General features: G+C 39.7%; 1 protein-coding gene and 1 long non-coding RNA gene across 5 annotated transcripts; one reads left to right on the top strand and one right to left on the bottom strand.

Moving 5' to 3' along the window:
• Positions 1 to 26,018, bottom strand: LOC113586733 (polyprenol dehydrogenase). 3 transcript variants are annotated; one of them, XM_027025076.3, is made up of 7 exons: positions 23,958 to 26,015; positions 22,729 to 22,836; positions 19,899 to 19,967; positions 12,010 to 12,111; positions 10,700 to 10,907; positions 6,786 to 7,008; positions 1 to 3,026 (listed from the first exon to the last, which is right to left on the bottom strand). In XM_027025076.3, the coding sequence occupies exons 1-7, from the start codon at positions 24,055 to 24,057 to the stop codon at positions 2,781 to 2,783; spliced, it is 1,056 nt and encodes a 351-aa protein (XP_026880877.2). In that variant the 5' UTR covers positions 24,058 to 26,015; the 3' UTR covers positions 1 to 2,780. The 3 variants fall into 3 exon arrangements, with proteins under 3 accessions (XP_026880877.2, XP_026880878.2, XP_026880880.2); XM_027025077.3 differs by having other exon boundaries at positions 6,801 to 7,008; positions 23,958 to 26,014; XM_027025079.3 differs by lacking the exon at positions 12,010 to 12,111 and having other exon boundaries at positions 23,958 to 26,018.
• LOC113586734 (uncharacterized) lies at positions 1,042 to 10,177 on the top strand. Of its 2 annotated transcripts, XR_014125205.1 has the most exons (7): positions 1,042 to 1,155; positions 2,305 to 2,387; positions 2,600 to 2,951; positions 3,535 to 3,794; positions 4,380 to 4,490; positions 6,744 to 6,944; positions 9,858 to 10,177. It is a non-coding gene; the product is annotated as an uncharacterized LOC113586734 (long non-coding RNA). The 2 variants fall into 2 exon arrangements; XR_014125206.1 differs by lacking the exons at positions 1,042 to 1,155; positions 2,305 to 2,387 and adding an exon at positions 3,235 to 3,302 and having other exon boundaries at positions 2,871 to 2,951; positions 9,858 to 10,112.

Here is a 26,018-nt window from a genome sequence, read left to right as displayed (position 1 = left end):
ATGTTCTGAAGGAAGAAGGTGAAGCAGCATACAACCCCAGTTCACAGATCATTCTGAGCTTATGTTCATGTTATGAACCACAGACCAGAACAATATACTGATATTTGCAGCATAGCAAATACCATGAACTTGTTATTTAAAAGTGCTGGACTGCCCTTTGAACCTGTCCAAGTTGTACAATGTTCTAAACATTATTTCTAAGTAATAATAGTGAAAACACATTTGCACAGGGGTTAGAGTTGGGGTTCAAATGCTGTCAATTTAAGAATATAATCCAACATCAACTAAAATGATCTTTTCTTTTAGACTGGTTACAAGCTACTTTGTTATCTTTACAGAATTTCCTTATTAAAATCCATACCCTCAGTTATCCATATTTCAAGTTTTGGTATGAAAACAAAAACAAAAATAAACAAAAAGGCAGTTCTGATCATGCCTGGTGTTGACATTTTCCCTAATTCAGACCTCAGGATGGTTACAGTTGTGTTTGAAGTCATAATCCAAACAAGCTTCTACATCATATTTTCACACATGTACCTAGAAATGCAATTATTTGGCTATCTGCATTTTATTGAGAAGAGCACTGAGCGAGAGGGTCATAGTGAACTGGGCCATTCATTCCCAGGCTTCTGGCCTTACAAATCACAAAGCATAATAATTTCAACAGGACTCCGTTTGTTCATGCACAAAAGTAATAATGTGCACAATAATTCTGAATGACAATGAATGATGACAAAAGCCAGGGTGTGCTGATGCCGAGATGAGCTGGATAAGTGGAACCCGAGCTGACTCGGGTGGGGTCCAATAAGGCAGTTCCTCCGTGATCTCATGTTCTGGGGCTTTTTATTCCATTTTGCTTTGGGAATGAAAACAATGTGACAATAAAGTGTCTCCTTGAGTAAGTGTTCAGCAGATCCTGGGAGAGGCCCAGTGAGTCCAGCCAAGCTCATGACAGGTCCCCTGTGCTTTAGAGCTTCACTGCTTAACTCGGCATACCATAAGAGGTCACACAATATTTTTCTGAGCTGTAAACCAAAAGAGGTTGTGGTTTGTTCAGCCAAAGATGCAGTAATATTTCAAAGACGAGCAGCAAACATTTGAGCACAGGATAAAAAGTGTAAAGAGTTGATCCAGAGGTGATCCATCAGAGCTAAGGTAACACACACACACACACACACACACACACACACACACACACACACACACACACACACACACACACAGAGGCATGTCTGTGCTTGCCACAACCTAACCTACAAGCAGCATGAACAAACACAGAATACTGTGCCATGTGAGGCAAGAATGTGTGGCAGCATGTCACTGACTTTGGTCTGCATGTCCCACTAACTTACTAGTATATTTGTCTGCATTGTTTGTATCATTACAATTACTGCAGTCGTATGTAATGGCGAGTACTGGTGCAGTGATGTGCCTACAGGTTGACTGCATGGATGGACACATGGCATCTGTGTTCTGAGCACCAGTATGAGGAAATCTCCACATAGTCAAGGCTAAGGCCTCATGTCCCGCAAACAGGACTAATTAGGACCTAAAGGAGACGTGTCCATAGGCTCAAGCTCTGTGCTCAGCTCCCTGTATGCATTTAAATAAATGTCTATTATGAACAACAGACATGCACATGTATAGGGGCAATGGACCATGTTTGGTGTACAAATTATAAGCAGTTATTCTTAGTCTGACCATCCGTCCTTCAGTTCTATTATGGCAGTAGTCAAAACTATGTACCAAGAATGAACTCAATAATTAAAACAGGTAGTTTCAAAAGAAACAGAACAATTTGGACAGAGGTCCTTCATCAGCTGAGCAAGCACTTTACTATAATATCTCTACATCTCTTACACTGTACACTGCAGTTTCTCACCTAGAATCTTCTTCTTCCAAAAAAGGAAAATAAATAAAAAAACACACACTCAGACAAACACATTTGCAGGAAGAATGAAGACTTCAACAAAAAAAGCATAGAAATGTGTGAATAACAGTAACAGTAACAGTATGTTTCGGACATATCTACTGTGCAAGCAAAGTGTTTATTTTACACACACACACACACACACACACACACACAAACAAGCTTGATTGATTAAGTCTAACACCCAGTCGCTTCCTTGTCTGTAAATGTTAAATAATGTCAGAGATACTGATACAAAACTTTCTTTTATCTGAAGCTACACAGTAATAATAGCAAATCACCCATCTGACTGAAGTACACAATCTCATTAAAAACACCTGCAAACACTTATAATGCACAACAGACAACATAAACAGCAGCTGTGCCATTTACAGGTCGATGTCACGACGACAACACGCCACACAGATGCCAGGAAACCCATCAAAATGAGACGGGACAACACGAAAAGCCCATACAGGTGCGGCAACTGTACAGGCAAAGTGCTTTTTTCCTTCTGGAAGATCAAGGGGATGCACATACACACATTTGCGTGTGCTCGCACACGCCTACGCACAGAACACGGGAGGGAATCTCTCAGACTCTCATACATTAAGCACTTCTTAAAAACACACGATTACAATAAAACCGTGACAGATTTCTTTCCTAAATTTACTTATTCTTATATTGCAGCCAAGCACAGTCTTTCGGTATGAAGAGATTGTCAACACAAAAAATACTGCTGAGAGAGAACTGAAGAAAACTGAACAGACTTATGCAGGAAAAAAACAACAACAACCAACCAAAAACCAGGGCTTTGATCATATTCACAAACAGACCATCACTCTTCATGTACTGAAAAATCTATGTGTTTCTACAAAGAGAGATTGGTGTAAGCTCCGCCCCCGCCCCCGCCCCTTTTAGCCTGGTACACGTAGAGGGAGTCCGCAAGGCCTAGAAGGCTGCAGGACCTTCTCCACAGCTGGGCCTGCAGCTCCACATCGTAGGAGAGTGCAGAGGAGGACACGCGCTTGCCCTCGTACAGGTAGCACCCCCCGACTCCCTCCAGCTCAGGAGATGCAGCGGCGTAGACGGCTGTGGCTGCAGCCTGGGCAGGGCTCTGGGGAGACACCATTTTTAAAGTCAAACGATGGCGTACTTTGTTCGAATGTTTGTTTGAAAAGGACAGAAAAACTCATTCATAATTGGAATATATTTGCATTTGACATTACATTAACATTACGTAACTTCAACAAACAAAGCAAGGTTGTATGTTTAGATGATCTTTAGAAACAATATGTACAAACAAATGCTTTCTGATTACACAGCTACATTTCTAAGTATATATTCTAAGAGAATATAACTGACAACTGACTCACCTTGCAACATTTGTATGGTAAGATTTTGAGTTCACTGTCCCAATATCTAAAAATCTGAAGAATTTTATAATTGCCTCAAATAACTTAATATTAACATATATTAAAATATTAAGATATCTGACGCATAAGTTTGAAGTGAATTGGAAAGAAATTTTTTTTTTTCGGTCAAAGTTATTTACATAGCGCTTTTTACAACAGCTGTCACACAGCAACTTTACAAATGTCCGAGTCTGTTACGAAACATTACAGAGTCCAAGCCCCCAGTAAACAAGCCAAGGGTGACAGTGGCGAGGAAAAACTCCCTAAGAGCACGAGGAAGAAACCTGGAGAGGAAGCAAGACTCAGAGGGGGGCATCCTCCTCTGGCTGACAACGGTCACTACAATAGCAATAATATAAACAATAAGGAGCAGAATAAGTAGAGAGAGAGAAATATAAATAAATAAATAAAAATTAAAGAAATAAAAAATCAATATCTAGTCCAGAACACAAACCTGTACTTCATTAAAGGTAAGGTCCTTTGATGTAAGAAAACTGCTTGATATATTTGACATGTAATGTCACTTTTCCTATTACAAGCTGCCAAAGATCTTTGATGTTTACTAAGGAGGATACCCATAACCTGTGCAGGATTATCAAAAAGCTAACTCTATCCCTAGTCCAAATTAATCACTTGACCAGGGAGGCAATAATATATCATTTTAATGGTATGAAAACCTCCTTTAAAAACGCTTCCTCATGCCTATGCTTCTTTTGCAGTAGGTTACTTTGGGCTAAAATGCAAAACAGGAATGTTTAGACACTTATTTTGATAGATCAGACCTTCCTGAGTGATGAAAAGGACTATGTAATCATTAACTATCATAAATTTACTTTGTTCAGCTACAGTTTTAATTTCATTGTTTAATATTTTGTTGACTGCTATGGCTAAGATGGGGACACAAGTTCCCAGTTAAGTATATGGCATAGGATTGAAACTTTTACAATGAGAGGAGCAACAGAAAAACAAAGTCGATAAATTCAATCTGATCACACTGCTCTGTGGTTAACAAACTGGTAAAGAATGACTGTCTTGTCATTTTCTTCTCCAAACAGTTACTGATCCCACAGCTATGGATCTTTTTGTCATGTGATACCTGGAAATCCTGGCTAAAGGATAACCAGATCACACCATTATGTGTGACTAAAGGGGGTTAAATGCTGATGGTAAGTTGGGCCAACAGCCTTATATCACACACTCTTTCTCATAGGCAGAAATGCCAATAGACACCATTGATGGATGGACATTACTCTGTTGCATAGACAGTCTTAGAGTCTTTGTATTTGTTCTCCAGTTAACCTTTGCTACTACGCACTTACACATAAAACTCGTCAAGAGTTGTTAAACATTAGTGTCAGCAGCTTGCAAAAACATGTAAATTCTACTCATTCTCGAAACACTGCCTCTACTGATATGCTTGTTCTATCACAGATAGATACAGTTTTAAAATCAGTCTCATCAACCATCAGACTATCCTAGATTGCCATGGAAGAAATGAAGACAGTGTTACGAAAACTTGAGACGCCCTTGTCCTAACATCACCTTTATTGTCTTGGAGTTATTACCCAAAACACAAGCCAATTAAGATAATAAGGCCCATAATAAACATCAGAGTGTTGAAAGAGCCAAAAATGCAAATAAGCCCCCCACTGACTGAGCACCACACGCCTTCTGTTCGGGTATGGAGCATCCTGGGCCCCCTTGTGTTCTGCAGTGCTATGACGGGTTGAATGGAGCAGGTGGTGGTGTTGCAGGGCGAGCTCATTGGCCTGTCACCCAGAAACGAAGGCAATTCAGCAGTAACGCCCCAAGCTACCCACTGCATAGCACTGATGGCAAGCTAGCGGTGGAATCAAGTACAAATCAAGCCAGTTCACTGCACCTCACATTTGAACTGTATCTCTTACCCAATATCTAATGACTATAGCAATATTCCCGAGACAGTCTGTAGACAGACTGTAATAAATAAAATTCAACATCAGAGACATTGCATACACTAGCGGCTTGGAATAAATTTCCATGTTTGTCACGTTTGCAGGTTAAAAGCCTCCTGAAGGGCATTTGTTAAGGGAACTGACCGAAAAACTGATCGTCTAAAGCACACGCCATTGTAAATCAGCTCTGTTTGGTACTAAATCTTGCCACTTGAGAAATAAAACCATCACAGCAATACGTATTCCTGCAGATGTAAAAACAAAAAACACCCCACACCAAAGCAAAACAAAATCAAACAAACCAAAATATTCCTCCATTGTCACTGTTTGTGGGGAAAAAATGCTGGATACTTTGATGTGGGAAAAAATGCTTTGATGTGGGAGTGGTCAGTAATGAACTTTGCAAAAGTCTGGGGCCAACAAAAGATTTGATGTAGCAATGGTATAATTACCATATATAATTTTTTAGAGGAATAGAGGACATGTGTATGCAGTATTTAAAAAAATCTGAAACCCCCCCCCCCCCCCCCCAAAAAAAAAAAAACCAGCTACAGTGGCAAGTACTCAGTGTGACTTCTTTTTAAACTTGAGCAATAACAGAAACCTGGCTCTCTTAAACCCAACTGGAATGGAACCTGAATGGAATGGTACCAGAAGATGACTTCAGAAAACTTGAAGGTCTTCCCAAGTCTAGCTAATAGTCAGATTATGATGATCTTGTGAACTGTTTTTGATTGGTTGGTTTTTCCTCTGCGTGACGAACAGAATGCAGTGCACTTGGGAAACGGGCTGCATGACATCAAGATGTGCTTGATGCCAAGGGAGGTCACACTAAATACTGACTTTTCCCTGTAGAACCCATTTTGTTCTGAAAATTGCTATTTTTTATTTTATGTACATATTTCCTGTATTTACTGTTTGTATATTAATAAAAAGACTGAGAAATAATTAAATATGTTCATTATAACATTGTTAAAACAAATCTAATGGTGGCCTAAGACTTTTGCACAGTACTGTATGTGATGCATGTACACCTCACATCTCAATAGATGACTGATAAAATACCCTTCAAAATATAATAAAATATCCAGACAAAATAACAAAGAGATTGTCAGATCCACTTCTGAGCTACCGTGGAAAGGATGCTTTAGAAATAAAGGTACACATTTTGGAGTGATTTAGAATGGTTTAAATGGGATCTCTACCATCTTCCTCAAGATTTCTCTGTTAAAGTCACCTCAAAAAGACATTGCATGGTAGATGACTGCTATTAATGTAATCATGCACCTCACACATTAGATATCTTATAGTACATATATGAGGTGTCTTATAGTACATATATTAGGCATTTTATGGTATATATATCTGGATATCATAGATCTTCCAGACTAAGGAGCATCTGAGTTTTGGAGAGATAACTAAGGAGATAACTGCATGCAGCATGATAAATTTTCAATTAGTTTTGGATTTTTTGATTAAATCTAGGTACATTCCCTGCAAAACATTCAAGAGCACACTACTGCATACCCTCCAGGATCCTACCCTGAAGAGTAGGTGGGCGATGAGTCTTTGGGCCAGTCTGGCTGGGGTGCTTAGGTTGCGGTACAGATGGGTGTCCACCACGCCTGGGTCAACGGCACTGGCTGTCACAGCGCAGCCACTGGACTGCAGCTCCTGCTGGAGGCGGTAGGTGAACAGCACCTGGGCCAGCTTACTGTGGGCGTAGGCCCCATGGGCACTGTAGTGCTGCCTTCAAACAACAGAAAAAGTAAATATCAGAAAGTAAGATTTTTTTTTTTGTTGTTTCAATGGATGAATCTACGCAGATGTTTAGGAGGGTGGGTAATGAATCAGAAAGTATGGGGTGCGATAGTAATCCTGAAATTATACGCTTGGCAAATTCAAAATGGAAATCACAAAACCAACTGAATCAACACAGTTCCTGCAGAACCAGGTAAAAATATATTAAATCAGTTCAGTTCAAACAGACCAAATATAAAATATTCTTAATTAGAACAATGTCATCATATCCAGTTTCTACAAAATTGTTTTAAGCTCTGACCGAGAATTTTGATGTATGTCTTAAGATGTTTCACCCTTTGAATGTAACTTAAAAAGGACAACCAATGATGAGCAATTACTCGGCTAGAGAATGGTGGAGCTACTGAGCCTTCACTATACTCATCTTTTTCACTCTACCCATCTCTCGCTCTTAAGTTGACATGAGATGTGCTCTTCTCTCGCTGTCTGCTCACCCCGCCACCACCTCCTAATGGGCCTCTCAGAACCTCATCTCAGGACAGACAAAAAAAAAATCGAGAGAGATGAAAGTGTGCGTGTCGGAGGGTGTGGTGGGGGGTGAATCTTTCCAGAAAAATATAACTGCTGCATAGTGAGGAAAGGAGCCTGATCTCTTATGCAAATGCATGCTGCACCTCTGAGAAATCATTCTTCACAGATTGGTTCCGTTAGGTTTCAAATCACCAGATGCATCTAATGGCAAGTTTTCGTTGTTTAAACAAAGCTGGAACAATTCTGCCTGCACAGCTCCATTAGCAAACACAGGGACACAGCAGCAACCATTTCAATCAATTCCCCTGGGGATTTCCTCAGACACGAGGACAAAATCTCATATTAGGTGAGTCAAATGCAAACATAGATATGAAGGCTAACAGAAGACTCGTGGGGGAAGCAGAAGCATTTAACCCTGCCTAGACCCACTCAGGGTTGTGTGAGAGGTCATCCAGCTTCTGTAGCCTCCTGCGACCTCTTCTCTATCGAGCTGTTTCTGTACCACAGCTCAGACATTTTAGGTCAGAGGTCATAGGGCCTCAGCGACTCTTCCGGAACTGTCCCTGTTACTCCAGCAGGTGCTGTCACTCCGTGGGCGGTTAATGTAAGACTCTACTGATGAACGGAAACAGTGCCTTGCTTTCTACTGTTTTCTCCAGATCACCACTATACTGGAGGCAATGTGGATAAGCGGGACTTAAAGATAAGTTTTATTTATAAACATTGTTTTCATTTGACACTAATATTAAATCATATATTTAACAATGTATAATGTATACATTCAATAATATAGCAAGCAATGAGAATATAATGTGCAGGCTAACAGCTAATTTTAGGTAATTTAGCACAGTTACAAATGTATTTTTATAACGTTATATGATAGGATACACTGATATTTTGGAAATTGCCAATAGTCATTGACTCTCCCACATTTAGCACCTTTAGCTGTAGTGTATAGTCAAAGCCTGTTAGCTAGACCTGGTTAACCAGCAATATAAAGCTAGCTAGCTTACTAATGTAAACACGATCAATATGTAAGAAACGTGTAAAGGGTCTGGCAAAACCAGACGCTTGCGGACATGAAAAAGGAGGCGATTTATTAATTGTACAGGGATAGAGGAATAATCCAAGGTACATAAAGGGGCAATCCAAAACGTATAGAAATAGCCAGTCCAAGTCCGAAACCAAAAGAACAATGACAAAAAAAAAAAAAAAAACAGGCAGAAATTCTGAAAGGGGTAGGCAAAAAGACAAAAAAACAAAAAACAAATAAGAACAAGAACAAGCTACAATACTCTGAAAGGCGATCCAAAAAGAACGCTTGGTATGCTTTAAGATAAACTGTCGACAATGCTACGCCAAGACTGTGAGGCTGAAACATTCTTAAATACACTTGTTATCAAGACATACAGGTGAGTTAAATACTCTGGCAAAATAGATCTGAATTTCACGCCTCCGATTGGTTGCGTCGTTGACTGAGTGATGAACAGGCTGCTGGGTACTGTAGTCTGTATTGGGATCTGGTGTTATGACAAAATGCCAGGTGATACCACTCTGCATACGTCCGTAAAACATGAACCGTGACATTCTCTAATTTAACCAAAGACTTTGATTACTCTATTTAAACCCAGCACAATTCTGCAGTTGATCAATATCCCTAACAGCCTTTAAGCTCTTCTGGTTCAGATAAGTAAAGCTGCGTTGATGTGATCCAAATTCCAGCATTAACATTAACATAACATTCTATGCGGAAATATTTATTTTGCACAGATTTTTGCAGATTTTAAAAAATAAACTGTGCAGGGCCTTTAACGAATGGGCTTCAGATGATTTTTATTCAGCACTGCTGCTTATGTCTACCTATGCTGCTGTAATATGATCCACCTCTATGTAAAATCCAGCCCTGAAGTCGTCTCAGCATTGCAAGGATTAGTGTTTTCCATGTATGAAAACAACACCAGTCAAAGCTTGAGTTAATTACCGAACTAATGATCAAAGCGGCATGATTCAACTCATCAGTTCACACAGGTTTGTTGACGGCGGAGCAGAGGGGTGCTGGTGTCTCAGGGAGCCCTCATGCCTGTGCTACATTCTGGCTCTCCCCTTTTATCTAAGCTGTCAAAGCTAGCTGCTGGAGACTGTTACATTCTTTTAATCTATAATATAATTGTCTTGTGTATGCCAAATAGAACTAAACAAATCTGTGTTGCTTTTCTCTATCAAGCTGTACAAGTGTCACTCTTGTCTCTTGTGATGCTGATGCAAGCTTGACCCCTGAAGGAGAATTCCTGCTTGTCTGCTCCTCAGATCAGCCTGACCATCGTGGACCCTCCATCTGTACCTCACTGACCCATCTGCATGTTCCACCTCTCCTGAAGGTCCTGTGTATTGTCATGACTTCACCACGGCCATCCACCCTCCTGATAGACTGGGTTCAGTTGTTTACTGTGTGGACTCTGAATAAAAGTACTAATTGATTATCAGTGAATAATATGAGTACCTCTGTCAAATATTTGAATCATTTCTTCGGGCTTATAAGCTACTCTTAAACATTTTGTAGCAAGTCAAACATAAAGGCACAATAGTTTGAGGCCCTATGAGTTTATGTATATACTCTAAGGACTGTGCTGATGTTTACACTTTTGTTTTGAGATGTACTGTTTGTGCCAGTTACACAATCAGACTTTTAACTTGTAACGTTTGTGTGCATTTACACTCATGTATTGTCCCTGTTCCTGCAGTGCCCACCAGGAGGAACCAGGGGTTTCACACAAAACAGAGCCACTGGGCTTTTGCTGCTCAGAAATTATGATTCTTGGCTTGAATAAAACCCATGGAGTGAGAGCAGGAGTGCCAGGTTGTAGATATATCTTAGTGAGAGGGCCTGGTAGTAGCCATATCTTCTAGTGGGAGTATTTTGTATTCACATAGATAGCTTTGGTGGATGGAACAGAGTTACAATGAGGGTGAATGCTTCAATATGTATAAGCTGGAGGTTTCAATAACATAATGCTCAAGGAAATCATCATCTGAGAGACACATACCTACATAAGCATAACAGAGAAAAACATTTCCCATAGCATTTAGTCCATTCCCAAAGCCATATCCAAGTGTATAGTATTAGTTATTTTCAAGGTTTCCAAACTCACATGCTTCTGGAGAACAAGAAGTCTTTGTCGGCTGTGTAGTGTGCTGAGGAGGAGATGCTGATGATTCTAGAACACGCCTCGTCCTTCCCAGAATGCACCAGGGTGTCCAGGAGGAAGCGGGTCAGCAGAAAGTGCCCCAGGTAGTTGGTAGCAAAGTGCAGCTCAAAACCGTCATCTGTCTTGCCTTCGGGGACCAGCATGACGGCCGCTGAGACAGATCACTGAAGTGTTACTATGTGCCTTTTGTGACAAATTTCCATTAGGAGACCTGAACAAGCAACAAATGAACAGTACAGAGATGCCTCCTCTCAAGCACATGGCAGGGTAAGAGCTTTCTCTTGTTCTCTTATTCTTCTGCCATGCCTTCCTGGAGCAGAGTGACAACAGTGCACACTTTAGGGTCTCCCCTGCTATGTACCACTCCCCAAAAACTTGATAGTGAGTTAATAAGTTGTGTCAAAGCAGAAACACTACTAAACTGCACAGTGTTATGTCTTTTGCATCTCCTAGAGAGAACACCATAGTACTAATATGCTAATAATACTACTAAGAACAGTCTATTTAGTTCAGCAGTCACCACCCATGATCCTGCATATTTACCATCTTGCAGAGTTTAGTTCTCACACCAGTCCATTATGACTGACCCATCTAACCTTTGTCTCTGTAGGATCCTTGATTAGCTGGATGAGGTGTCATAGATTTGGTTAGAGGTAAAAGGGAAAAGAGATATCCAGGAGTACAGTTGAAGGCTTCTGATCCAATTCATAAATGTCCACCTAAAAACCTATTAAGATGTTCTGAAATATTTTCAGGAATGAATAATATGCTCACCTTTGGTTCAGTGGAAGTGACAGTGTTTTCCTGCATTGCAGTGTTAGGCCAGATCATTTCCTAAGCACACACACCTAGCTCTCCATCCACAGAAATAGAACTCACATTTCTGTTCACAAAGAGCTGTTCATCAACTAATCTATATAGCCTTTTTGGCTCATTATTAATTGTGAACTGCATACTATTCAGAATTGATGAGTGAAGAAAATCTGGATAGAAATGTTATTTCTAATAACTATGTGCCATCTTGATCAAGATCTTGTGATGGATGACAAACATAGGTTTGTAATTTTACTTGATTATAATCACAAGGGAATCTAAAAATAGCATCCTGGAATTTTACCAATACCACCTCCTGATTACTGACCCATATGATAATAATTGATAATATATACATTAATTAGGTAACAGGTCACTAGAACAGAATCTCATTGTAATAGACAAAAAGACCAGAGTTTCAGGCAGGAGACAGAACGCACCATTGTTGATGAGCACATGAAGTGGGAGTCCCTGGGCCTGAAACCTGCACACAAACTGTCGCACAGAACTCAGGGAGGCCAGGTCAACAAACTCAAAGTCCACTGGAACAAAACATACAGAGACACACACAATGAGCAAAAAGAAAAATTAAGGTTCCTGGATTTATTTCTATAAGAGTGCAATGTTTTATCAAGCCTTAGACATCATTCCATTTTAATTCATTAATATGTTCATTAATTAATATCATTAATGTCACATCACTAACCCGAGAGGTGGGGGGGTGGAGAAAGAGAGAGACCTAAGGAGACTACAAAGCGCACCTTAGCTATAGGAGAGGAACAGGTCCATATGCACATGCTTTCCCCTTAATAGCAGTTGATTAGCCAGCTTATCATTATCAGGTATGTAGGAATGTAAATTAATTAAAATGTCCTTGGTAGCAGCCAGCTGGCCTAGAGCCACCCAACCTGCTTTTAAGCATGTTAAAACTAAAGAAGACTTCTTCAGCCTCCTTCCTTAACCACTTGTTTTTGATCAAAGGCAGGGCAATGGCAGTGTTCGCTGCCTGACAGCCCTAAGAAACCTCCTCGGAAGGACAACTGTTCAGGAAAAGTGGCTGCAGCAAATCTAAATTAACCATGAACACTCTCGTGCTTAGGTCACAATCAGGTGCTCAAGCTAGTGTCTCTAAAGCATGGGGTTGTATTGAGGACTGGAGAAGGGTCTAAACCTCTCTGCCTGTGGACACTGCTGTTGCTGCTCATTTTATAGGTTTGAGTATAGATGACTAATTTCTCCCAAAGGGCAGCAAACACAACTTAAAGACCAAAAAGGTTAGTATGTGGAAGTGACATCCATTTTCCCCACAATTATCCAAATGCCTCTTTAATCTTTTGGTCTTTTGTAGGACTGGCTCCACTCTTCCATGCCGCACCAATTTCCCCATGTGGAAAGTCAAAAATCACCCACAAATTTCTGCACTTAAGGTCTGAGCTGTTTAAGGACTCTGTAAAATTACTTCAGCCTTCAGTCATGTGCATAGGAACCACAGGACAGACTGCTATCTCCAGATACAGCTCTGGCCAGACACTACCATTCCACTTAAGTGTGCCTTTATTTTGGGACAAGCCACCCAACAAATAACAACCAGGCTTGCCCCAATACACACAAACACACACACACACACATCCACACCAGCTGAGGTGGAAAGGCAAGACAGAAGAAAAAGCCTCCCTCTATTTGACATAATATACAACTGTTTTTGTGTTATCTGATGCTCATGAGTAACTGGTAGAAAAGTGGAAATAATAAGGCCATGATGCAGCTCCCACCTTGTCTCCCAAAGCCTCGGGGAGAGAGCTAACCTCATTTACACTCCATCACAGCCAACCTGGAGAAGAGTCCCAGCTGGGAATGAAGCTACTATATGTAGGGTTGAAAAATATATCATTTAATTGTTATCACAATATTTGCTGTTCACCTTCAAACAACAGGTATAGTGTTTCAAAACTAAACACACACACACACAAAGAAAGACAGAGAAAGAGAAAATCACATGGAGAGTAAGGAAAATAAAGGCAAAATAACATTCATAATAACCCATGACACCACTTGTGCTACATTCAGTGCTAGTGGAAAGAACAGAGTACGTGCCTCTAATCTGCTATACAGCCAAACCCCACATGTGACACAATGGCCAGAATACTGATGACTCTTTATGTGCTACAGAGCCAGGCATTCCTAGATGTTGACAAGTTCTAATTTTCTACTTCCTTGAAACAACAGCCTGGGGGTTTTATGAGCTGCAATAATAAGATTAAGGCCTGAGAAGGTTGAGAATCCTTTTTTATGCAGGAGCGGTTCTGCTCTAGGTACAGCTTATTGACAAATGTTCTGATAGTTAATAATTACCTTTATAATCAAAAAGACTTTTCACTAAAATAACAGGAGTGTTCATCCATTTTTGCAGATGTTTCTCAAATTCTGCCTTAATGTTTAAATTCAAACAACTTCTCAATACAGCAGGTCCCTGCCAGAAAATGTACGAGTATAGGGACACTCTTCAGGACAAACTCTATGGTTGTAAAGTCCTGATACACATCATAATTTAACTAACATTTTAATCCAGTAGAACAAAATATTAGCATTAAGCATAAACAAAAAAAAATCCAAAAACTCAAAAGGGCTGTCTGCACCATGGTAGCATACAGAGCTGGACATGTTGCATTCACAGACAGTGTTCATTTCAATTTCTGCTAGATCTGACATGTGGTGCTCAGACAGGGATAAAGGCGAAGCCAGTCATGCTGGGCGTCCATCAGAAATCTGACGAAGGTGAGAAGAATGAGACAGATAATCGGGTCAGCAGTTTAGCTGCACGCCCCTCAGGCCAATCACTGCACTCCACTCCAGCACCCTCAGGAAAGCGAATGACTCTGAGATGAGAATACACTCATAAAGCACACATACATCAGCTTTTTTCTATGAAAAAATACACAGCTGTGAGTGCTCTAGGTGGGAGTTGACTACAGTTGCTAAATTAGGGAGGAGTTGCCATATTTCTTTGTACTAGATGATATCAGTATCTCCTTTACCATATCAATGCACAAGTGATTCACAGTTAAAGCATTACGTTCACCACCCACTTTATTCTAAATATTTGATTAATTAAAAACACAGCGTAGCTGCGAAATATATTAAATCTGCAGTACTGTTTGTGCTGGCTGTCATCCAGCTCTCCACCACCGGTCAGTTTATGACACTGCTGCAACCTGTGCCCTGGCACCCAGCTCTGCTATCATAGATAATGAGGAGCAACCTGGCCACAGCTAACTGGAAACCTCACACTATATGCTTGTTTGGGAGGGCAATGAGTGGCCCCATGCTGAGCACTTGTGTGACTGTGCCTGACACAAGTGTCACAAAATTCTGAGAATTCTTTATTCTTTGTCCCACTGTTTTTGGCTCTGTGCATCTGTGGCAGTGTGAGCAACCTCATGAGTTATTTGAAGCAGTTTATCATGAGCACTTGTGACTTCAGTTGATATATTTTTCCTGAGGCTGGCTGCACTGATGCTGAAGCCTGTGGACGCTGCCTATCACACCGCTCATTGTGATGGTTATAAACTTCCTGATTTATGTAGGACCTCAGGTATGCTACCTCTGACAGTAAAAATGTCTTGCCGTTTACTTATGTAAATCCCAACCTTACACACTGTAGCCTGTGACATGGAGAAACCCTGCCGAAATGGCTATCCCAGTTGTTCATCCTCAACACTTTTGCCTTACATGCCAACCTTTTTAATTCTTCTACATAGTTCTTTTAAGCTGATATCTAAAGTCATGATGGATGTTCCACTTGTTCAGACAGGTTTCACACAGTTCCAGAAAAAGGCAGGTACCTTCTGGCTTCACAGATTTTTACAGTGAAAACTGAATCGTATTAAACCCAGAACAAAGCCATTTTTGTTCATTTTTACAAACAATTTGTCTTGTTGTCATACATGTTCACAGTCTAAATGTTGAGAGGAAGACCACAGAAACTAAACACTTTTCATTTAATCTTCCTAATAGCAACTGTTGGGGCAATGTATCGTTGTATCCCTAGTCTGTATACCTTTAGGTCTTCAGTACAATGAACGTCTGCAGGTCACTTAGAGTTTATCTCACACACTTGCAGTTAGGTTCAGTACTATAATTAGCAGCAGACTGCTTTGCTCGCAAACAGCAGGAGTGGGCAATCCCTGCTGTTCCTCTGGCCAATCAGGAGGCCTGATGGCCACCCACTGAGAGGGGGGGGACAGTTTGAGAGACAGGGGGGCTGTGGGGGGGGGGGGGGTCTAGGAGCAGTTAATGCACTCTCACCCTAATAAAACAGACCTATCAGCATAAAGTAAACATTTTTTTTTTTTTACTTGGTGTCTCTTCACACACACGGTTGTATTTGAAAAATTACTCATAACATCTTTAAACTGATGGTCAAGGATTTTCTTCAATCCAATAACTTCATGGAATAAACAGATAAACCTGCACAACTGTACTAGGTTTAAAAAAAAAACGTACATACAAATTGCATCAACATTGGTTGATAAAGGTGGGGCAGCAGGCATCACCCATTTCCTCGATCCATCAGCAGCTGGGAGTGGCCATCCCTACAAAGTTCTTCAGGGAACTTCGAATTCATTATGGGACTGTACGCAACAGCAATCTCACCTTTAAGAGAAATGCTTCATATATTTAATGTTTCCCCTTGCTGTAATAGGGCCTGAAGAGAGGCAGAGTCCTGCTGTTTGTTTGAGGAGATTTAAGATGCCCTGTTCCACAGGGCAGGCATTCACTTAATAGGTAAATGGTAAAAGGGAATTACTCACCTTTTTTTTTTCCTTTTTACAAGCATTACTCATGCTCATTATTAAATATTAAGCATAATCAAAAGTGAACTCTATTTGGCAGCTAAGCCAAATGGTTTCTCAGGAAACTATCTACATATCTATCTTTTGTGAAGCTGTTAACATCGAGACCTCACACTTCACCCCAGATTCAGCATCCAAATGACGTACACTAGTCGAAAGTGGTGAAAAGGGGCTTCAAAGCATAAAGTCCACTCTCAGGGATGAAACATAAAACACCCCTGAAAACCAATGAGCTGCTAAGACATGTGGTTGAAAAAGGCAGGACTAATGGACACAGGCACTAATCATACCAGTAAAAGAACAATGAAGGGGTACTATTATTCAGAGATGCACTATGCTTGCACAGCTGAAGAAAGACCTGGTTGTTTTAGTGTACTACAGAGTTGTTACTATGGCAGTAATTAAGTTAATAAACTCAAAGAAAAAGAACTTATCTGTACTCTCAGAACTTTAGAACCGCATGGAATGAACGTTATGATTTTAACATCAGCGTTTTCTAATATAAACTCCTGGAACTTCAGATGATGAGAACACCTAAGATACTATGCAGAACCAAAAAGGCATTTTTGCAAGGAGAACTGCCACTCCCTGGATATTTTCTTTTTTAGACCATTCACTGTAAACACTAGAAATGGTTGTACGAGAAAATCCCAGTAGATCAGCAGTTTCTGAAATACTCAGACTAGCTTGTCTAGGACCCACAACCATGCCATGTTCAAAGTCACTTAAATCACCTTCCTTCCCCATTCTGATTCTTGGTTTGAACTTCAGCAGGTTGTCTTGAACATGTTCACATGCCTAAATGCACTGAGTTGCTGCCATGTGCTTGGCTGATTACATATTTGTTTTAACAAGCACCTGAACAGGTGTACGTAATAAAGTGGCCAGTGAGTGTACATATTAATTCAAAATTGCAAAGTGTATAGGGTTAACAGAGAAACAGGCCATTTTGGACAGCTGTGCAGTTTTTTATTTGAAAAAGTTATATATATATATATATATATATATATATATATATATATATATATATATATATATATATATATATATATATAGCAAAAGAGAGAGAGAGAGAGAGAGAGAGAGAGAGCGAGAGCAAGAGAGTCTAATTTGCAGAAGTATAAGATAAAACTCAGCTATGATAATATTCACACATTTCCATACTTCCATAATTTTCACTGTCACTGTAAATGCACTTAATAGCTGTGAGTTAGAGATTTTGAGGAGTTTTTGCAGGTCTCGGATTGTGATGAGATTTATTGCAAATAAGAATCAGAGTCCATAGGTTTGAACGAGAATGTAGGTAGAATGTGGGTGGCATTTAAACCATAATTTCCAGACATAACTGAAACATCTAAAAATGTTTTCCTCATGCTATAGCCCATGTATATTCCAGAGCTGGTTGCAACTTGGAGAAGGAATCAACAGAAATAAAAAGTAAAATGTAGCAATACCAAAAATATCACCGATGTATCTCATAAATACTAAGGATATATTGTTCAAAAAAAGGATGGTCCCCTTTTAGTACACATACTAACTCCTTATTTGTGAATAGTACTTGGAGTCAAAGGTGTTGGAGTTAACAATGACAGTCTTAAGAGAATACCTGTGGGAGGGTTTTTCTCTGGTCTTATATCAAGAAAATGCTGTAAAGCTCAAACATCAAAACATCTTCATTAGGGATAACTGTATACCCCTTAATGCCCATTGAAAAAAGTAGAGTTGGCAGGAATCATTTGTTCTTTCAGGCATTCAAAGACGGTAGAAGACCTGAAAAGTTTTTAACATATTTTGGTAAAGACTGAACCATTGGTTGAAAAATGTCTTTGAGAAACTGGGATATAATTTCTGTCAGGCAAGAATAAGAAGATACAGCAGGATGTCCAGGATTGTTTTCCTTATGAATTTTATGGAGAAGACAAAAATGGCTACAGCGAGTATCATCTACAATAAGATTCTGTGCAGACTCGGGGAGGCATCCTACTCAAATTTCATGACTGATAGTGAACTGAATGTCAGTCTGTAACTGTGGAGTGATGTCAGAGCTGTACCGCCTCTAAAAGCTGGTATCAGAAAACAATCAGAAAACTGATTGTTTCCTTCTTGTAAAGGTCTTTTCTCCAAATGACAACAACTCCACTCTTATCAACTGTCTTAATAATAATGCCACTTTGTTTGTTAAAACCTTTAAGTGTATAGTCATCTTCCTTTGGAAGATAACGTTTTTAGTATATATTTTATATGAATATATATGAGTATTTGATATATGATGCAAAAAAGATTTATTCATGGTAATTGCTGAGAAACAGACATTAATCATTATTACAGCTGCTTAAGATGCAACACAGACAGTGAGATGTAATTAAGTGCACACCTAATTGATTGTAGTATTTCTTGGCATCAGAGGGTTAAAAGCTTATTGCACAAAGAACAGAGGCATGATGTGAATGTTTCTGATCCTCTGTCTTCAGTCATGTTTTACAAACTACAATTACATCTAAGAAATAGAGGACTCCAAATATTGTCTGCTGAGTTACCATGTGTTCCTTATCTATTAACAGGTTTAATTTGCATGTCTATAATCTGAGGTTCTTATCAGACAGGCTAATGGTGGACAGACTCATGGCAGACATGCTCAAACCAGTGTAACCATGCTTTTTCTTCTGCAGCAATGACTGCCTATAACTCCTGCTATGATTTCATGTAACCCTCCTGGGGATGTCTAATTTGTTTAACACTCCACTATGTTCCCTCAACCTGTGGCTGATGTGGATTAGTATGCTCCTGACATCACTGTCCTGGAGACACTCTTTCTGAGGACAGGCAATCTTAAATGACACTATGACACTCCTCAAGAATAATGAGCACTAGATTCTGCCATAAAATACAAGTAATACCACTAAATACCAATGCCGAGAGGCAGGAAACCATACATCTCAACATAAATGAGCCTTTAAGAAAATCAGGAGCACTGTGAGTTTATGTCCCTCTACAGTTCCTTTGTGGTGAAGAAACCCCTGAATGTTCTTTCTGGAATGTTACGCATCATCTATTTTTCATGCATCCACTGATAAGATATTGGTAACAGCTGTTTTTCCCCAAATGTAGCTCAAGCAGTAGTTTCAGAGATGGTGGACAGGTGTACTGCTTTGCAGTGCAAAGCATAGCATGTGTCTTTGCAAACAAACCTCAATTATCTCTGCCAAGAAACTACAAACCCAAAAGCTCCTCAGCCGCTACAACTGAGACAAGATCACACAGGGAGGGAGAGATGAAACAGGGAGGGATTCCATTCGACACATGAAGGTGTTAAATCTCTTGTCTCTAGCACCTTCAGGCACCCCTTCTGTGAGTGGAGCAGCTGAATAATATGCACTCCTCTGTTCATACACCATCACTGGTCTTCACCATGGGATGTGTGCAGAGTGGTAAACATGTGCAGAGATAGAGGAAAAAAAAAAAAAAAAAAACCTCACCTAGAGCTCTGCTTTGCTCCTCCCGAATACTCTTCACAGCAGCCAGACCCTGCTTTTTGTCATGTGATGCTGGTGGAGAGAGTGAGTATTATGGGTTACTGCAATAATAAAAGCATGTTGCTAAAATTCCAAAATGAAGCACAACCTGTATGTTATAATATTGCTTTAATGATGAAAATCCACCTGAGCAGCTCAAAATGCACTCAACCTTAATTAACTGTTAAAATCTCTCTCTAAACAATCAAGTTTCAATAAACTATGAATGAAATATTGAACTGAAATACTTCAACAAATGTTCAGTCTCATAAAAAAACACTATCTTGATTTACCATAGTGTTTGTCATCAATTTGAGCATTTATGTAATAGTAAATCCACAGTATGTGGAAAAGATCAAACCAAAGTAGACTATGTCTGGGAGGGAAAAACTATTTTAGTCTCAGAGCATCAACACCCAAAGGCAGTAATTTGCCTAGTATTATTTTTGGCTTCTGGGAATTAAATACATAACCTAATTAACAAATCCTATTAAATAACTTACAAATGAGGAGGAAGACAAAATCAGGATAAAGAACATACATAATTTTTCTGGTCATACAGTACTTTACATGAAAGTGACAAAATATTCAAATACACGTCACACTGGAACATATTACAAATATTATAAAACCTCAACAATAAAACACATAGCACAATTTAATCACATTTTATTACAATTCCTTATTTCTGTTTTGTATGCCTCTTTTAAAAAGCACTATACAAATAAACCTTTAAAGAAATTCCAAACAGCACCAATACAAACCATTTAATATCACAATTCATTGCATTTTACTACCTATAGAAATCTATCTGAACAAATACAGACCATAAATTGGGTGTATATGTTTTGCACTCTTTGGATATATCCAAATACCCAACACAGAATGCAAAAACCTGAACTCATTTTTAGGTGCATGTTTTGGAACTGAGGGCACTTATTCCCATGACTGCCCTTGTTCTTGGTAGTTCAGCAGCCCAACACAGACCCTTGTGAGCAGGATGTAAACAGAGGGGCAGATGGCTCCGTTGCTGACACATCTGTACTGATGATCTAATTTACTACCAGGCAATAAAGTGCATGTCATTATAAATGTTGTTACAAACTCTGCTTTACACCCTGTGAAATACCCCTGTGAGAGTTCATTACCCAAATGATAACAGTGCTCTGCTGTGTGCATCAGTAGACACTTGATGCATATCTCAAAATAATAAACTTCATTATCACTAGCAGTGTTTTATTGCAACATTTCATTAACTTCCTTACACACCCAAACACCACACACACACAACTTCATGCTGTGCAGTTGGTGATTATTAAAGCCTTTTAATAGCCACAATAATAAAGTGACCTTTACAGTATCAATAATGCAAAACAGCAATATGTACAAAAAAAGAAGAAGAAAAAAGCAGACTTATTTTAGAGATTTTTAGGTTCACAGGTTCTTGTGTTTTTACTGTTCACTGGACAGACTTTTATTAACAGCTCCAGCTCACTTATCTGTCAGAAGCATTTTTGTTTTTGGCAGAAAAAAATAAAGAATATAAAACACCACCCCGTCAGGATAGTTTCACTACAATGCCTGGATATAAACTAGGGACTCTAAGGTAACGCAGTGTCAATATCACACGCAACTAATTAGAATGTTCATGGGTGGGACTTGCGTTTGACTGACAGGAATGTTAAGAACTTTGAACTTTTTGGGCCATTTCTAAATATAATGTTCTCTCAGCAATATACCCTGATCAACTTAATAATATAATGAAATAGGTTGTGCAATCAGAAACTGCCTTTTAATCACAGGAATGGTATCTAAATGTGTTTTTTCCAGCATCAAAGCAGTCTCATTATGGTGAAGGCAGCCACTGTTAAGACTTTACAGACTGAGGGAAAACTTGCTGAATTCACCACTGGGAACAGGCATACCCAGCCCAACTACAGCTGTAAGATATTTGTCCATCACTAATCTGCATACACTTCATACCCTCTTTCTCCTATCACAAGGTGGTATTATAAGGACAGATTTAGTCTTGGACTACAGCACACTGTCAATTATGATTACTTTTAGACGTAATGGATAAAACTCTATCTAAGGTTTAGGGCCAATGCCTTTAGCTAAATACTAAACATAATGTGCATGTTTTAGTCTGTATAACCTGTCTAAGATCAAGTTTAATGTATTAGTATGGCAGGCCTGTTTACAGGTGTTAAGCGCTTATGTTCTGAGAATGCCTGGAAGCTATAATAAAGAGAGCCAGTTTTCTATGCATGTTCCACTTTACAAAACACAAATAAGTTCTACACAGCAGCCATGAAATTATAGTGGTGAGAGAAAGCTCACTAACAAAGAAGACTTGAATTCTCACACTGGCCTCCCACTATAGAAGAATATTTACTAATTACCTGAAAATTCTGTTGGCCATGGTTTTTACCTTGTTAGAACAAGCTCTGCACTTAATTTCTTATCCTGTCTCTCAATATTCATTAGCCTGCCTGCATGCACTAGCGTTCTTGTATGTGTGCACTGCCAGTTCTCGCCCTCTTGCAGATCATGCAGCATGTACCAGATCCAAACATTTAAAAAACTCTTCAAATAATGTTGCTCGATCTTCACTGTTGTCTGTACAAGCTCGTTCTTGCTCGGTGTGCAGTGAAGAGAGAGGCCAATAGACCCCCAGGGTGAGCTACATAACACTCTCATCTTTATCATTTTACAAGAGCAGAAAGGTCAGGAATAACCGAATGTGAACGTCATGAAACATGAGTGTGTGTGTATGCACTGAGTGTTACTCTACCTATGATAACATGCATCCCCAGACCAGCCAGCTGCCTCACTATCGCATATCCCAGGCCCCTGGCTCCCCCTGTCACTATGGCAACCTTCCCGTGCTGTTTAGGCAGAGCTGTAAGAGAGATGGGGAAACTCAACATGTTGCTCTTTCATCTGTCATCTAATTCAGAAGAGCACATTGCTGCAAGCTGACTTGTGTCTGTTTCCATACAAAACCACACCAAAGATAACAGTACTTTTATTCCAGGATAAAACATTTTTTGGAGGTTGGAAGAAGGAAGCTTCAGAAATAATTTCATGAATATTCAGTTAAATCAAATTAATCCACATAGCAACCCTACTTTCCATGAACTCATCAGTAGTACACCTTATTACTAACAGTACGTGTTAATGTTGTATGTGTCCAGCTGGACTTGCACTATGTGATTATAGGTGATAGTTCTAGTGAAGTCTGGTTGAGGTTTGAGCTATAGGCCAGTGTTCAATGACTAAATCCAGTACAAACTGCAGGGATCCATAAATGTGTTAATATTCCTAGGTTGATGCACAGATTCAGGATTAGCGTGTTTCTGTACAGGGAGCACACGTCGAGCAGCAGCCCTGATAGCTGGTCACAGCTTATCTTCACAGAGCTTTGGAGGCGACATTCACGTAAAGAAAAGGCAGTAAGCTAGTCCGACCTCCTTCCCATTTGAACAAAAGTTCACTGAATCTGTTATATCTGACAGGTACCCAGTGTCATTAGTTGTGTTATATGGGGCAGACACGATTCAGAAGTATGTTAACAGAATGATATAGCTAAAGATTATTTTAAAAACTTATATTTGAGTAATCGTGTGCCACATTCTGCCAATAAAACGCTTACGACCTGTTTATTTTAAGTCAGTGTTCCATACGTGAGTGGAAGTATTAGGTAGTTAGCGAACACTTATCATGGCCTGTGCTAAGCGGTGAAATGAAACCGTAGCATTTTCTACCTGTGTGTGTGTGTGTGGCTGTAATTGTTTTGACTGTGACAATTTAGGCATTAAACGTGCTTCACGTAAGGTAGCCACGTTGATTAGAAGTTTTATCCTACGCAGACTAACGGACCTAGAGGACATTCACTGGCAAGTGGGAACAACGCAGGCTAGCAGCTAGCATGAAACGCAAAGCACCGCTGTTCGTCACAGCGCGACTAACATTTTAATTTTACATTTTAACATTAAAGCTGCTCAAACGCCGCAGGCTGACCTGGAACAGCGAACGGTTTGTGGAGGAGCTGATAAAACAGGACCTTCACGGCGGTAAGGTAGAGCTTTAAGACGGGGAGGACGCGCGCCAGTACCGACATGTCCGCTTCGACTAGCAGCTGCGCGAGCCTCCGGTACCGCGCGGCCGCGCGCCCTTCTCTCAGGTCCGCGCGCGCGCGCTGCCGTGTTTCACTTCCCCCCGTTTCTTTCGCCGAAAGCTTGGCTCCAAAAGCACTGCTCCCTTACAAGGAGACTAAGTTATGCACAAAGTCTGAGAAAGAAATAATGGATTGGGACGTATTTTTCGACACAAAATAAAGATGTGAACTATTTAGATTTTTAAAACTCATGCTACTCCAAGACATTTAGTACTGCAGAACAAAGAAGTGCTTAAAAACATCCTACTTAGTCTTTCCATATTTCATTGCCCTATAGGTCTATTATAGGTGTAGTCTATTATTTACTGATTAAATTTACGTGTAACAAAATGTTGCTTTTTGAGTTTTGTAACCGGTAAATAAATATTTTACCAGAATCGGCCTGATTATTAGCCAAGTGCACAAGTGAAACGATGGCAGGGCTCTTTTACCATGAAACCATTCTGAAGTAAATGAGAGTGAATAACTTCAGTTTGAGGGGTTTTTTTCTGCTTCCACATCAGGACATTATGTCCAAGAAGCAAAGGGACACTTCCTGTCCCATGCGGGATTTACATCATACCATCATCACATCATAAGAACCTCACATCACTCCATGCATACGCCATACTAACCTCACACCTTACCAGCCTCACATTACATTACATTACCTTGCTACATTCTAAAAACCTCACATCACTCCAGCCTGACTGCCCACCTGTGCTTTTTGGTCTGGACTACGCACAGGAGTTGTGATTCAAAAGGAACCCCAACCATAATTTTTTTAATATAAATGTTTTAACAGGTTTTTCTCATACTGAGGACACTGTGTAGATGAGCATTTAATGGAATTCTGACACCTTTTGATACATTGTGCAGGTATTATCAAACTTGTCCCAACACCACAGATTCAAGACCATAATAAGAGAAGAATTCTGATCAAGGTGTGCTCAGCAATCAGGTGTACCCCCCTTTAGCTCATTGCATGCATCAGCACAAACATTCTGATTAGTTGTATTTCATTAGGTGCCATTCCCTGAGTGCTTTTTATCCACAGTAAATGGAGTTCAAGTTATTATCAAATTAATCTAGTGCCCCATGAAACATTTTGTGTCTGCATATTAATTCCTGCTTTCAAGGCTGACGATGCTAATGTTTCAGCATGCAGAAAAGAAACAGAGCCACAACAACAGCACTTCTTTTTCTTTCAGGACCCCCACAGTGAATATATTTAGACGCACTACCAGAATTTGAAAGATATGCCTGACAACAAATAAGAAAAGCGTAACAACCTTTCTAGTTACTTCCCATGACACTCTTCTCCCTTAGGAAAGGTGATAGTTCAGAAAGGTAGAACAGGAGGCATTGTCTTCAGTATAGTTTTTCCTCACTGAAATTGGTCTTGTAAGAAGTCAGCTCTAAGTGGTCCATCAGTTAACTGAACTTTCGTTCTTGATGTCACTGTTTTTCTTATAATCACAAGCCTCTTCTGGAGTGATAATGAAAAAGATTCTGCTATCTAGAGAGAAGCAGATGCAAATAGGCCTACTAATGCTTTAACATGCTAATGCTTTAACAGGCTAATGCTTGTAATGCTTCATGTAACTAAAAATACTAAAATGTGCTGAGGAAGATAATTCTCAACAGATAATGGCCCATGACAACAATGCTTCATGTAACTAAAAATACTAAAATGTGCTGAGGAAGATAATTCTCAACAGATAATGACCCATGACAACTTCTTAAAGGGACAAAACACTGCAGAGTCAAAATCTGGTTAATTTGGGTATCAGACCATGATCTTATATAATTTATCTGTGAAAGCAGGAACTCATGATACTATACCCTAAATAAGTTATTACTGCTGAAGATAATGTTACTACACAATTGGCAATTTACTCATGATGAATACTATCAGCCAGACA

The sequence above is a fragment of the Electrophorus electricus genome, chromosome 9, assembly GCF_041902795.1.
Source record: "Electrophorus electricus isolate QZ-2024a chromosome 9, ASM4190279v1, whole genome shotgun sequence".
NCBI lineage: Eukaryota > Metazoa > Chordata > Actinopteri > Gymnotiformes > Gymnotidae > Electrophorus > Electrophorus electricus.
This window is presented reverse-complemented; position numbering and strand designations above follow the sequence as displayed.

Coding starts and splice junctions, on each gene's coding strand:
- LOC113586733 (XM_027025076.3), bottom strand. CDS start 24,057: ATGTCGGTACTGGCGCGCGTCCTCCCCGTCTTAAAGCTCTACCTTACC. Junction 10,908..12,009: donor TCATGTGCTCATCAACAATG/GTGCGTTCTGTC, acceptor GATCTGTCTCAG/CGGCCGTCATGCTGGTCCCC. Junction 7,009..10,699: donor TTCTTGTTCTCCAGAAGCAT/GTGAGTTTGGAA, acceptor TGTTGTTTGAAG/GCAGCACTACAGTGCCCATG.